Source organism: Petromyzon marinus (genome assembly GCF_048934315.1).
Source record: "Petromyzon marinus isolate PM22_M1 ecotype Great Lakes invasive population chromosome 84 unlocalized genomic scaffold, UKy_Petmar_22M1.pri1.0 chr84_unloc.1, whole genome shotgun sequence".
In the NCBI taxonomy this organism is placed as follows: Eukaryota; Metazoa; Chordata; class Hyperoartia; order Petromyzontiformes; family Petromyzontidae; genus Petromyzon; species Petromyzon marinus.
This window is the reverse complement of record NW_027422638.1, coordinates 563378-580007: the sequence shown is the minus strand read 5'-3', so window position 1 is coordinate 580007 and position 16630 is coordinate 563378. Positions and strand designations below refer to the sequence as shown.

At 54.8% G+C, this 16630-nt stretch overlaps 1 protein-coding gene across 1 annotated transcript; it reads left to right on the top strand.

Moving 5' to 3' along the window:
• The first annotated feature begins 4315 nt into the window (after window positions 1–4315).
• LOC116936852 (cytochrome b-c1 complex subunit 8) lies at window positions 4316–16150 on the top strand. Its single transcript, XM_032943995.2, has 3 exons — window positions 4316–4448; window positions 8654–8826; window positions 15167–16150. The coding sequence occupies exons 2-3, from the start codon at window positions 8664–8666 to the stop codon at window positions 15259–15261; spliced, it is 258 nt and encodes an 85-aa protein (XP_032799886.1). The 5' UTR covers window positions 4316–4448; window positions 8654–8663; the 3' UTR covers window positions 15262–16150.
• Window positions 16151–16630: the final 480 nt, after the last annotated feature.

The following is a 16630-nucleotide window of genomic DNA, read 5'->3' as shown; positions in this document are numbered from 1 at the left end:
GGGTGAGCGAGTAGGTGAACAGGTGAGTGAGTAGGTGAGTGAGTAGTTGAAGTGAGTAGTTGAGCGAGTAGGTGAGTAGGCGAGTGAGTAGTTGAGTGAGTAGTTGAGTGAGTAGTTGAGTGAGTAGTTGAGCGAGTAGGTGAGTAGGCGAGTGAGTAGTTGAGTGAGTAGTTGAGTGAGTAGTTGATGGAGTAGTTGAGCGAGTAGTTGAGCGAGTAGTTGAGTGAGTAGTTGAGTGAGTGTTGAGCGAGTAGGTGAGTAGGCGAGTGAGTAGGTGAGTGAGTAGTTGAGTGAGTAGTTGAGTGAGTAGTTGAGTGAGAGTTTGAGTGAGTAGGCGATTGAGTAGGTGAGTGAGTAGTTGAGCGAGTAGGCGAGTGGGCAGGTGAGTAGGTGAGTGAGTAGTTGAGTGAGCAGGCGAGTGAGTAGTTGAGTGAGTAGGTGAACAGGTGAGTGAGTAGGTGAGGTGATGAGTAGTTGAGTGAGTAGGGTTGAGTGAGTAGGCGAGTAGTTGAGTGAGTAGTTGAGTGAGTAGGTGAGCGAGTAGGTGAACAGGTGAGTGAGTAGGTGAGTGAGTAGTTGTGTGAGTAGTTGAGCGAGTAGGTGAGAGGCGAGTGAGTAGTTGAGTGAGTAGTTGAGTGAGTTAGTTGAGTAGGTTGAGCGAGTAGGTGAGTAGGCGAGTGAGTAGTTGAGCGAGTAGGTGAGCGAGTAGTTGAGTGAGTAGTTGAGTGAGTAGTTGAGTGAGTAGTTGAGTGAGTAGTTGAGCGAGTAGGTGAGTAGGCGAGGGAGTAGTTGAGTGAGTAGTTGAGTGAGTAGTTGAGTGAGTAGTTGAGCGAGTAGTGAGTGAGTAGTTGAGCGAGTAGGCGAGTACCTGCGAGTCCGGCCTCACAGGCTGCGAGTCCGTAGTCTCCGTGCATCTCGGCGATGGCCAGGCGGAGTGCCGAGCGCACGGAGCGGTGGTGGAGTAACTGGCGCAGCGGTCGCAGGGGAGGAAGTCTCACCCTCACACAGCAGGTACCTGGCACCGCACGCACGCCGCACACACAATCACTCACTGTTACACTCACTGTTACACTCACTCACTGTTACACTCACTCACTCACTGTTACACTCACTCACACACTCACTCATACACTCACTCAATCACTCATACACTCACTCACTCACTGTTACACTCACTCACACACTCACTCATACACTCACTCAATCACTCATACACTCACTCACTCACTCATACACTCACTCACTGTTACACTCACTCACTGTTACACTCACTGTACACTCACTGTTTACCACTCACTCACTGTTACACTCACTGTTACACTCACTGTTACACTCACTCACTGTTACACTCACTGTTACACTCACACACTCACTCACTGTTACACTCACTCACACACTCACTCACTCACTGTTACACTCACTCACTGTTACACTCACTCACTGTTACACCACTCACTGTTACACTCACTCACTGTTACACTCACACACTCACTCATACACTCACTCACACACTCACTCACTGTTACACTCACTCACACACTCACTGTTACACTCACTCACTCACTGTTACACTCACTCACTGTTACACTCACTCACACACTCACTCACTGTTACACTCACTCACTGTTACACTCACTCACACACTCACTCACTGTTACACTCACTCACTGTTACACTCACTCACTGTTACACTCACCACTCACTCACTGTTACACTCACTCACACACTCACTCACACACTCACTCACTGTTACACTCACTCACTGTTACACTCACTCACTGTTACACTTACTCACTGTTACACTCACTCACTGTTACACTCACTCACTCACTGTTACACTCACTCACTGTTACACTCACTCACACACTCACTCACTCATACACTCACTAACTGTTACACTCACTCCACACACTCACTCACTCATACACTCACTCACTCACTGTTACACTCACTCACACACTCACTCACTGTTACACTCACTTACTGTTACACTCACTCACTTGTTACACTCACTCACACACTCACTCACTGTTACACTCACTCACTATTACACTCATTCACTGTTACACTCACTCACACACTCATTCACACACTCACTCACTCATACACTCACTCACTCATACACTCACTCACTTATACACTCACTCACACACTCACTCATTCACTCATACTCACTCACTCATACACTCACTGTTACACTCACTCACACACTCACTCATACACTCACTCACTCATACACTCACTCACTCATACACTCACTCACTCATCACTCACTCACTCATACACTCACTCACTCATTCACTCACACTCACTCACTCATACACTGATACACTCACTCATACACTCACTCACTCATACACTCACTCACTCATACACTCACTCACTCATACACTCACTCATACACTCATTCATTCACTCGTAAACTCACTCACCCACACACTCACTCATACACTCACTCATACACTCATTCACTCACTCACACACTCACTCACTCACTCATACACTCACTCATACACTCACTCACCCACACACTAACTCATACACTCACTCACACACTTATTCACTCACTCATACACTCACTCATACACTCACTCATACACTCACTCACTCACTCATACACTCACTCACTCATACACTCACTCACTCATACACTCACTCACCCACTCACTCACACACTCACTCATACACTCACTCACTCATACACTCACTCACACACTCACTCATACACTCACTCATACACTCACTCACTCACTCATACACTCACTCACACACTCACTCACTCATACACTCACTCACTCATACATCATCATACACTCATCACTCATCACTCATACACTCATCATACACTCACTCACTCATACACTCACTCATACACTCACTCACTCATACACTCACTGTTACACCACTCACTCATACACTCACTCACTCATACACTCACTGTTACACTCACTCATTCACTCACTCATACACTCACTCATACACTCACTCACTCATACACTCACTGTTACACTCACTCACTCATACACTCACTCACTCATACACTCACTCATACACTCACTCATACACTCACTCATACACTCACTCACTCACTCATACACTCACTCATAACTCACTCACACATACACTCACTCACTCATACACTCACTCACTGTTACACTCACTCACTCATGCACTCACTCACACACTCAGTTATACACTCACTCACTCATACACTTACTCATTCACTCACTCATACACTCACTCATACACTCACTCATACACTCACTCACTCATACACTCACTCACACACTCACTCATACACTCACTCATACACTCACTCACTCACTCATACACTCACTCACACACTCACTCACTCATACACTCACTCACTCACACACTCACTCACTCATACACTCACTCATACACTCACTCACACACTCACTCACTCATACACTCACTCACTCACACACTCACTCACTCATACACTCACTCATACACTCACTCACACACTCACTCACTCATACACTCACTCACACACTCACTCACTCATACACTCACTCACTCATACACTCACTCACTCACCCACACACTCACTCATACACTCACTCACACACTCACTCATACATACACTCACCCACACAGTCACCCCAGGAGGAGATAAGACTTCCCCCCCACCACCACACGTTAAACGCCACTCCACGTGCCCACGACGGGACCAGGCTTACTCTTGTGCACTCACCTGTGTTTGAAACGAACCATCTGTGCCGCCTACAGGGGTAGAGACAGAAGAGATGGAGGGGTGGAGGTGGACCAGTACTAATTAGTGACAGGGGGCGAGTAAATTTTGATTTAAAGCTTTCGTGACTGCAGTACTAGTTAGTGTGGAGGTGGTAGTAGCAGTTATTATTACTATTACTAGCTAAGCGCTAGTTAGCAACGCGCTCGTGGCTAGCGCGCCGCGCGCCCTTTTTTTATAGCAAGCAGTCCGACGTTCGGGTCGAGGCCCTGCCTAAGAGAGAGAGAGAGCGAGACAGACAGAGGAGTAAGACATCCAACCACCACGTGCTTTCGCATCCGGGTAAAGACGGCGACCCCGGAAACAAATAAACCTACAACGGATAGGCACGAAGCGCCGCCGCGCCGAGCGGCTGACAGCGGACGCCCGCTGCTTATCCGTGCTACGAAATGCAAACGCGCTGAGTTTGCGTCGACGTCATCATCAGGCGCGCGCGCGAGACGGCGCCGACGTCATCATCAGGCGCGCGCGCGCGACGGCGTCGACTTCGCCGCCGCGCCATGTTTTTACAAGATGGCGACCTTAAAGGTCACAGGGTGGGGTGGTGGGAGGGGTTTGGTGCGGCGCGCCGTGACGTGTTGAAGTCATCACGTCAATACGTCAGCACTTGCGACGTGCTGACGTCATCACGCAGCTCCCCTTCGGTGTCATTAACGCGAAGGCGACCTTCAAGGTATGGGTGTCGCGCGTGCCGAATTATTCTTAAACGTTTTTTTTTAAACAAAAAAAAACAGATTCTAAGCCCGCCTTTTTATTTTATTTTACTTTCGTTAAAACGTTTACCTCGCGCGTCGAAGTTTAAAACAAAAAAAATTAGTTTTTTTTTAAATTAAATAAATTCGCCTCAGAGGAGACGGGGCCTAAGGCCTAACGCTAAGGCCTCTGTAAACGGAGCTCCTTGGGCCGAAACCGTCGGACGCTAAATTGGGGGGGGGGGGGGGGGTTTCTCTTTGGTCGAACCTCAATAGCAACGATAGCCAGCGTTCGCCGCACGTCGCTCGTGCCAGGCTAGGTGCACCAGGATGAGGAGGAGGTCACTGGTCAGACCTGCAGGTGCCATGGGTTGTACTGCTGTGCCAGGCTAGGTGCAGGTGCAGGAGGTCACGGGACAGACCCTGCAGGTGCCGTGGGTTGACTGCTGTGCCAGGCTAGGTGCACGAGGAGGTATAAGTCACGGGACAGACCCTGCAGGTGCCATGGGTTGTACTGCCGTGCCAGGCTAGGTGCACGAGGAGGAGGTCACTGGTCAGACCCTGCAGGTGCCAGGGGTTGACTGCTGTGCCAGGCTAGGTGCACGAGGAGGAGGTCACGGGACAGACCCAGCAAGTACCATGGGTTGACTGCTTGTGCCAGGCTAGGTGCATGAGGAGGAGGTCACGGGACAGACCCTGCAGATGCCATGGGTTGTACTGCTGTGCCAGGCTAGGTGCACCAGGAGGAGGTCACGGGACAGACCCAGCAGGTGCTATTGGTTATACTGCTGTGCCAGGCTAGGTGCATGAGGAGGAGGTCACGGGACAGACCCTGCAGGTGCCATGGGTTGACTGCTGTGCCAGGCTAGGTGCACGAGGAGGAGGTCACGTGATAGACCCAACAGGTGGCATGGGTTGTACTGCTGTGCCAGGCTAGGTGCAGGTGGAGGTCACGTGATAGACCCAGCAGGTGCCATGGGTTGACTGCTGTGCCAGGCTAGGTGCAGGTGGAGGTCACTGGTCAGACCCAGCAGATGCCATGGGTTGACTGCTGTGCCAGGCTAGGTGCATGAGGAAAGAGGTCACAGGATAGACCCAGGTTTCCGGTGGATTGACTGCTGTGCCAGGCTAGGTGCAGCTGCACAAAACTGGGCTCCCCACTGTGCCAACTCGCTGCGCTTTACCCGCCCGGCGCAGCTCCGCTCGTTGTTGTGAGCGTCGCCCCTCCGCCCTCCGCCGTTGTTCCTGGTGGGGCGAATTGCCTCCAAACTGCCCAGTAGCCTCGGGGTTCACCTAGCCTGGCACTGCCCAGTAGCGGCGTCCTCCACGAGCCCCCTCTGTCCGGCCAAACAAACGCCGCTTGGGCATGCCGGTGGCCTTTGCATGCGGGTCACGTGACCCGCATGCCCAGCCACCCACACACACAGGAAGACAAAGATTCCCCCGTTAGAGCCTTTAGTCGCACTTACGGCCAGGAATGTGGCGCGCGTAGTGGGGGTTGGTGTGGCCGGCACCTCGGCCGGCTGCCTCTGTCTCCAGATGTTTTCACTGCACACCGCACCGGATAATAATTTGAGGACGAGTCGACCTTAGGGGAGGCCTCAAACCCACCCACACATTCACCCAATCCACCCACCCACTCACCCACCCACTCACCCAGTCCACCCACCCACTCGCCCACCCACTCGCCCACTCACCCGCCCACTCACCCGCCCACTCACCCTCTCACCGCACCTGCTACTAATTTGAGGTCGAGGCGACCTAGGGGAGGCCCAGGACCGTTTGAGAGAATCGCCGTCACTGGGTGTTAGCGATGGGCTTGAGCGGGAGTCGAACTCGGGACGCCGTATTTGCAGTGCGGCGCTAACTGCCTTCGGGAAGAGGGGAAAAGAGGTGTGGTAGTGGTGGTGGTAGCGGATGTCTCCTTCCTGCCTGTGTCTCCTTTCACCTAGCCCACCCACTGACTAATGTACCCATCCACCCAATCGCCCATCCACCCACTTGCCCATCCACCCACTCGCCCATCCACCCACTCGCCCATCCACCCACTCGCCCATCCAACCACTCGCCCATCCACCCACTCGCCCATCCACCCACTCGCCCATCCGCCCACTCGCCCATCCACCCACTCGCCCATCCACCCACTCGCCCATCCACCCACTCGCCCATCCACCCACTCGCCCATCCACCCACTCGCCCATCCACCCACTCGCCCATCCACCCACTCGCCCATCCACCCACTCGCCCATCCATCCACTCGCCCATCCGCCCACCTCGCTCATCCTCCCACTCACCCGTCCACCCACTCGCCCATCCACCCACTCGCTCATCCACCTACTCGCTCATCCACCCTCGCCATCCACCCGCTCGCCCATCCACCCGCTCGCCCATCCACCCGCTCGCCCATCCACCCACTCGCCCATCCACCCACTCGCTCATCCACCCACCTCGCTCATCCACCCACTCGCTCATCCACCCACTCGCCCATCCACCCACTCGCCCATCCACGCACTCGCTCATCCACCCACTCGCCCATCACCCGCTCGCCCATCCACCCGCTCGCCCATCCACCCGCTCGCCCATCCACCGCTCGCCCATCCACCCACTCGCTCATCCACCCACTCGCTCATCCACCCACTCGCCCATCCACCCACTCGCCCATCCACGCACTCGCTCATCCACCCACTCGCTCATCCACCCACTCGCCCATCCACCCACTCGCCCATCTACCCACTCGCTCATCCACCCACTCGCTCATCCACCCACTCGCCCATCTACCCACTCTCTCATCCACCCTCTCGCCCATCTACCCACTCGCCCATCCACCCACTCGCCCATCTACCCACTCGCCCATCCACCCGCTCGCCCATCCACCCACTCGCTCATCCACCCACTCGCCCATCCACCCACTCGCCCATCTACCCACTCGTCCATCTACCCACTCGCCCATCCACCCACTCGCCCATCCACCCACTCGCTCATCCACCCACTCGCCCATCCACCCACTCGCCCATCCACGCACTCGCTCATCCACCCACTCGCCCATCCACCCGCTCGCCCATCCACCCGCTCGCCCATCCACCCGCTCGCCCATCCACCCGCTCGCCATCCACCCACTCGCTCATCCACCCACTCGCTCATCCACCCACTCGCCATCCACCCACTCGCCCATCCACGCACTCGCTCATCCACCCACTCGCCCATCCACCCACTCGCCCATCTACCCACTCGCTCATCCACCCACTCGCTCATCCACCCACTCGCCCATCTACCCACTCTCTCATCCACCCTCTCGCCCATCTACCCACTCGCCCATCCACCCACTCGCCCATCTACCCACTCGCCCATCCACCCGCTCGCCCATCCACCCACTCGCTCATCCACCCACTCGCCCATCCACCCACTCGCCCATCTACCCACTCGTCCATCTACCCACTCGCCCATCCACCCACTCGCCCATCCACCCACTCGCCCATCTACCCAATCGCTCATCCACCCACTCGCTCATCCACCCACTCGCCCATCCACCCACTCGCCCACTCCCCCACTCGCCCATCCACCCACTCGCCCACCCCCTCACCTACCCACTCGCCCACGCACCCACTCGCCAAACCACCTGTGAAACCAACCACCCACTCTCCCTCCCATCCACCCACTCACCCATCAACCTATTCCACCCATCCACCCAACATTACACCATTTACCCACTTGCCCACCCACCCACTCACTCGCCCTTTCACCCGCCTTCCCATCCACCCGCCCACCCATCCACCCACTCGCCCACCCGCCCGCCCACCCACCCACTCGCCCACCCACCCACTCGCCCACCCACTCACCCGCTCACCCACTCGCCCAACCACCCCACTCGCCCACCCACTCGCCCACCCACTCGCCCACCCACCCACTCTCCCACCCACCCACTCGCCCCACCCACCCACTCGCCCGCCCACCCACTCGCCCACCCACGCACCTCGCCCACCCACCCACTCGCCCTCACCCACTCGCCCGCCCACCCACTCGCCCACCCACCACTCGCCCGCCCACCCACTCGCCCGCCCACCCACTCGCTCACCCACCCACTCACCCACCCACCCACCCGCCCACTCGTCCACCCTCCCACCAATGTACCCGCTCTTCCTCCCATCCACCCCCTCCCCTCCCCCCCCCCACCATCTTCTCACCGCAGCTCTGCAGCGATGGGGGGCGACCACCTTGAGTTTGGGCGGCTGGCACGCGTGAGGCACGTTGTCACCTTCAGCCTCTCGCCCTTCGAGCAGCGAGCCTTCGCGAACTTCTTCACCCAGGCGCTCCCCAACACCCTGCGCCGAATTAGCGCGCAGGCCCTGAGGGTGGGCCCACGTGAGTCCACGCACCGCGCCCGCTCGCACACTCACTCACTCACTCATCCACACACTCACCCACACACTCACACACACTCATCCATACACTCACCCGTACACTCATTCACTCATCCACACACCCGTACGCTCACACACTCACCCGTACGCTCACACGTACACTCACCCACACACCTCACACACACTCACTCACTCATCCATACACTCACTCACGCACTCATTCACTCACTCATCCACACACTCACCCACACACTCACTCACTCACTCTACCACACACTCACCCGTACACTCACTCATCCATACACTCACTCACTCAACCATACACTCACCCGTACACTCACACGTATGCTCACCCACACACTCACACACACTCACTCATCCATACACTCATTCACACACTCATTCACACACTCATTCACACACTCATTCACTCACTCATCCACAAACTCACCCGTACACTCACACGTACGCTCACTCACACACGCACTCACTCATCCATACACTCACTCACACACTCATTCACTCACTCACTCACTCATCCACACACTCACCCGTACGCTCACACGTACACTCACCCACACACTCACATACACTCACTCACTCATCCATACACTCATTCACACACTCATTCACACACTCACCCACACACTCACCCACACACTCACACACTCACTCATCCATACACTCATTCACACACTCACTCACTCACCCACTCACTCACTCATCCACACACTCACCCGTACGCTCACACGTACGCTCACCCACACACTCACACACTCACTCACTCATCCATACACTCATTCACACACTCATTCACACACTCACCCACACACTCACTGATCCATACACTCACCCACACACTCACTCATCCACACACTCACCCACACACTCACACACTCACTCATCCACACACTCACCCACACACTCACACACTCACTCATCCACACACTCACCCATACGCTCACACGTACACTCACCCACACACTCACACACACTCACTCATCCATACACTCACTCACACACTCATCCATACACTCACTCACACACTCACACACTCACTCACTCATCCACACACTCACCCGTACACTCACTCATCCATACACTCACTCACCCACTCACGCAACCATACACTCACCCGTACACTCATTTACACACTCACCCACTCACTCACCCACACACTTACTCACCCACCCACCCACTCACTCACCCACTCATTCATACACTCACCCGTACACTCACACACACATTCACACACACACTCATCCATACACTCATTCACACACTCATCCACACACTCACCCGTACACTCACTCATCCATACACTCACTCACTCACCCACTCACTCAACCATACACTCACCCGTACACTCATTCACACACTCACCCACTCACTCACCCACACACTCACTCACCCACTCATCCATACACTCACCCGTACACTCACTCACCCACACACTCACTCACTCACCCACTCACTCACTCACCCACTCACTCACACACTCACCCATACACTCACCCACACACTCACTCACTCACCCACTCACTCACTCATCCATACACTCACCCATACACTCACCCACACACTCACCCACACACTCACTCACCCACCCACTCACTCACTCATGCATACACTCACCTGTACACTCATTCACACACTCACCCACACACTCACCCACACACTCACTCACCCACTCACTCACTCATCCATACACTCACCCGTACACTCATTCACACACTCACCCACACACTCACCCACACACTCACCCACCCACTCACTCACTCATCCATACACTCACCCGTACACTCATTCACACACTCACCCACACACTCACTCACCCACCCACTCACTCACTCATCCATACACTCACCCATACACTCATTCACACACTCACCCACACACTCACCCACTCACTCACCCACACACTTACTCACTTACCCACTCACTCACTCATCCATACACTCACGCGTACACTCATTCACACACTCACCCAATCACTCACTCATCCATACACTCACCCGTACACTCACCCACACACCCACCCACACACTCACTCACCCACTCACTCATCCATACACTCACCCGTACACTCATTCACACACTCACCCACACACTCACCCACACACTCACTCACCCACTCACTCATCCACTCACTCATCCATACACTCACCCGTACACTCATTCACACACTCACCTACACACTCACCCACACACTCACTCACCCACCCACTCACTCACTCATCCATACACTCACCCGTACAATCATTCACACACTCACCCACTCACTCACCCACACACTCACTCACCCACCCACTCACTCACTCACTCATCCATACACTCACCCGTACACTCATTCACACACTCACCCACACACTCACCCACACACTCACCCACACACTCACTCACCCACTCACTCACTCACTCATCCATACACTCACCCGTACACTCATTCACACACTCACTCACTCATCCATACACTCACCCGTACACTCATTCACACACTCACCCACACACTCACCCACACATTCACTCATCCACCCACTCACTCATCCATACACTGACCCGTACACTCATCCATACACTCACCTGTACACTCACTCACCCACTCACTCACTCACTCATCCATACACTCACCTGTACACTCATTCACATACTCACCCACACACTCACCCACACACTCACTCACCCACCCACTCACTCACTCGCCCATCCATACACTCACCCGTACTCTCATTCACACACTCACCCACACACTCACCCACACACTCACTCATCCACCCACTCACTCATCCATACACTCACCCGTACACTCATTCACACACTCACCCACACACTCACCCACATACTCATTCACTCATCCACTCACTCATCCATACACTAACCCACTCACTCACCCACCCACACACTCACTCATCCATACACTCACCTGTACACTCATTCACATACTCACCCACACACTCACCCGCACACTCACTCACCCACCCACTCACTCATCCATACACTAACCCACTCACTCACCCACCCACACACTCACTCACCCACTCACTCACTCACTCATCCATACACTCACCTGTACACTCATTCACATACTCACCCACACACTCACCCACACACTCACTCATCCACCCACTCACTCATCCATACACTCACCCGTACACTCATTCACACACTCACCCACACACTCACCCACATACTCATTCACTCATCCACTCACTCATCCATACACTAACCCACTCACTCACCCACCCACACACTCACTCATCCACTCACTCACCCACTCACAAACTCTTCCATACACTCACCCGTACATTCATTCACACACTCACCCACTCACCCACACACTCATCCACTCACTAACCCATCCATACACATTTACCCATTCATACACTCACATTCACTCACCCACACACTCACTCATCCACTCAATCATACACTCAATCATACACTCATCCGTTCAATCATACACGTAGTTAATTACCCACTCACTCACCCACCCCTTCACTCACCCACTCACTCACCCACACACTGACGCACCCACACACTCATCCGTACACTCACCCACACACTCACTCACACACTCACTCATCCACTCAATCATACACTCATCCACTCAATCATACACGTAGTTAATTACCCACTCATTCACCCACCCACTCACTCACTCTCCCAGTCACTCTCCCACTCACTCATCCATACACTCACCCATATACTCATCCACTCAAACATACACGTAATTAATTACCCACTCATCCACTCACTCACCCACTCACCCACCCACTCACCCACCCACTCACCCACTCACTCACCCACTCACCCACCCACCCATGCATTCGCTGACGCACTAGCTCACTCACTCATCCACTCAATCTACTTTACCCACTCACTTGCTCACCCATACACTCGCTCACCATATACTCACTCAATTGTACATTTGGTTAGTCATGCACTCATTCACCTACCCACACACCCACTCACTCACCCACCCACTCACCCATACACTCACCCATACACTCACCCACTCACCACTCACCCACCCACTCATTCACCCATCCACTCACCCATCCACTCAGTCACCCACTCACTCACTCACCCACCCACTCACCCATACACTCACCCACCCACTATTCACCCACCCACCACTCAATCACCCACCCACTCACTCACCCACCCACTCACCCACCCACTCACTCACCCACTCATTCACCCACCCACTCACCCACCCACTCACTCACCCACCCACTCAATCACCCACCCACTCACTCACCCACCCACTCACTCACCCACTCATTCACCCACCCACTCACCAACCCACTCACCCATTCACCCACCCACACACCCCGTCTCCCTGTGTCTCTCTCACTGTGTTACTCTCCCTCCCCCTGTGTCTCTCTCCTTCCCTCTCGCTCACTGATTAGCGTGGTTGGCTACGTTCGGTGCACCGTGTCACTCTCTCCCTCTCTGTCTCTCCCTCCCCCTCTGTCTCTCTTCTCCGCTCTCTCTGTCTCTCTCTCTCTCTGTCCTCTCTCTGTCTCTCTCTCTGTCCTCTCTCTGTCTCTCTCTCTGTCCTCTCTCTGTCTCTCTCCCTCTTTGTCTCTCTCCCTCCCTCTCACCCTCTGTCTCCCTCTCTCTGTCTCTCTCTCTCTGTCTCTCTCTCTCCCCCTCTGTCTCTCTTCCCTGCTCTCTCTGTCTCTCTCCCCGTCTCTCCGTGTCTCACTCACCGTGTCTCACTCACCGTGTCACTCTCCCCGTGTCCCTCTCTCTCTCCCCGTGTCCCTCTCTCTCCCCCTCTGTCTCTCTCCCACTCTGTCTCTCTCCCACTCTGTCTCTCTCCCCCTCTCCCCGTGTCGCTCTCTCTGTGTCTCACCGTGTCACTCTCCCCCCCACCATCTCTCCCTCACTCACCGTGTCACTCTCCCCGTGTCTCTCTCCCTCTCTGTCTCTCTGTCCCTCTCTGTCTCTCTCCCCCTCTCCCCGTGTCCCTCTCTCTCTCCGTGTCTCACTCTACGTGTCACTCTCTCTCCTCCTCTCTCCCTCCCACTCTGTCTCTCTCCCACTCTGTCTCTCTCCCCCTCTCCCCGTGTCCCTCTCTCTGTCTCACTCACCGTGTCACTCTCGCCCTGTCCCTCTCTCTCTCCCTGTGTCCCTCTCTCCGTGTCTCACCGTGTCACTCTCCCCGTGTCACTCTCTCTCTCCCCCTCTCCCGTGTCCCTCTCTCCGTGTCTCACTCACCGTGTCACTCTCCCCCCCCACCATCTCTCACTCACCGTGTCACTCTCCCCGTGTCTCACCGTGTCACTCTCCCCGTGTCTCACTCACCGTGTCACTCTCCCCCCCCCACCATCTCTCACTCACCGTGTCACTCTCCCCGTGTCTCACTCACCGTGTCACTCTCCCCCCCCACCATCTCTCACTCACCGTGTCACTCTCCCCGTGTCTCACTCACCGTGTCACTCTCCCCCCCCCACCATCTCTCACTCACCGTGTCACTCTCCCCGTGTCTCACCGTGTCACTCTCCCCGTGTCTCACTCACCGTGTCACTCTCCCCCTCCACCATCTCTCACTCACCGTGTCACTCTCCCCGTGTCTCACCGTGTCACTCTCCCCGTGTCTCACCGTGTCACTCTCCCCGTGTCTCACCGTGTCACTCTCCCCGTGTCTCACCGTGTCACTCTCCCCGTGTCTCACCGTGTCACTCTCCCCGTGTCACTCTCTCTCTCCCCCTCTCCCGTGTCCCTCTCTCCGTGTCTCACTCACCGTGTCACTCTCCCCCCCCACCATCTCTCACTCACCGTGTCACTCTCCCCGTGTCTCACCGTGTCACTCTCCCCGTGTCTCACTCACCGTGTCACTCTCCCCCCCCACCATCTCTCACTCACCGTGTCACTCTCCCCGTGTCTCACTCACCGTGTCACTCTCCCCCCCCACCATCTCTCACTCACCGTGTCACTCTCCCCGTGTCTCACTCACCGTGTCACTCTCCCCCCCCCACCATCTCTCACTCACCGTGTCACTCTCCCCGTGTCTCACCGTGTCACTCTCCCCGTGTCTCACTCACCGTGTCACTCTCCCCCTCCACCATCTCTCACTCACCGTGTCACTCTCCCCGTGTCTCACCGTGTCACTCTCCCCGTGTCTCACCGTGTCACTCTCCCCGTGTCTCACCGTGTCACTCTCCCCGTGTCTCACCGTGTCACTCTCCCCGTGTCTCACCGTGTCACTCTCCCCGTGTCTCACCGTGTCACTCTCCCCGTGTCTCACCGTGTCACTCTCCCCGTGTCTCACTCACCGTGTCTCACTCTCCCCTCCCCCTCTCCCCCCTCCCGCCCCCCTCAACGCCGCTCAGCGTTCATGTTGCTCTACTTCATCTACGACTACGGCTCCAAGGAGTTCACGCGCTCACGGCGCAAGGACTCCTCCCTGTACTCCGACGACGAGTGACGGTTTCGCGCGGGAGAGGTGGGAGGGGAGGAGAGGTGAAGGAGAGAGAGAGAGGCGAGGAGAGGCGAGGAGAGGCTCAGGAGAATTCGACTCGTAGGCAACAGCGCACGGATAGGCGCAGGACAACAATAACAACAACAATAACAACAACAATAACAACAACAATAACAACAACAACACAGACAAAGACACACACACAGACACAACAACAACAACAATAACAACACAGACAAAGACACACACACAGACACAATAACAACAACAATAACAACAACAACACAGACAAAGACACACACACAGACACAACAACAACAATAACACAGACAAAGACACACACACAGACACAACAACAACAACAATAACACAGACAAAGACACACACACAGACACAATAACAACAACAATAACAACAACAACACAGACAAAGACACACACACAGACACAACAACAACAACAATAACACAGACAAAGACACACACACAGACACAACAACAACAACAATAACAACAACAACACAGACAAAGACACACATACAGACACAACAACAACAACAACCGCCATTCGCCACTCAGTGGCGGTGACGTCACCACGACGCTTGTGCCAGGCTATGTGCACTTTGAGGCCAGACACACACACGTATAGACAAACACAGACACACATATGGACAAAGACACACAGATACACACATGGACAAAGACACACAGACACAACAACAACAACAACCGCCATTCGCCACTCTGTGGCGGTGACGTCACCACGACGCTTGTGCCAGGCCATGTGCACCTTGAGACACAGACACACACACATATAGACAAACACATAGTGAATTAACACACACACGCTTGTGTCAGTCTGACCCAATGTTAATAAACACAACCTTTGTGTTCCTATGCGCCTGTGCTGTGTGTGAGTTAGTGAGTGTGCGTGTCAGTGAGTAAGTGTGCGTGTCAGTGAGTAAGTGTGCGTGTCAGTGAGTAAGTGTGCGTGTCAGTGAGTAAGTGTACATGTGTGTGTCTGTGTGTGTGTGAATGTGTGTGCGTGCGTGTATGTGTGTGTGCGTGTATGCGTGTGTGTGTGTACGTGCGTGCCGACCCAAGTTCGATTCACGCTCACGGCCAACACCAGTGACGATTATCTGAACCGGTCTTGGGCCTCCCCTGGGTCGACTCAGCCTCAAATGAGTACCTGGTGTGGTGTGTAGTAAACATCGCCACTGGGGGAGACAAAGGCGGTCGGGCGTGGTGCTGGCCACCCACCCCCTCGTGTGCCGTTCCGGCCTTCATAGGCGCTCGCTAACAGCGCTTGCCCCAACAGGCTAATCGGGGATATTTTTTTATGTGCGTGAGAGTTATTGCCAAACCCCATTTGGC

Excerpts from the sequence above, each read along its gene's own strand:
- LOC116936852 (XM_032943995.2), top strand. The coding sequence starts at position 8,664 with ATGGGGGGCGACCACCTTGAGTTTGGGCGGCTGGCACGCGTGAGGCAC. Across the intron at positions 8,827-15,166 it reads GGCCCTGAGGGTGGGCCCAC|CGTTCATGTTGCTCTACTTC; the intron begins GTGAGTCCACGC and ends AACGCCGCTCAG.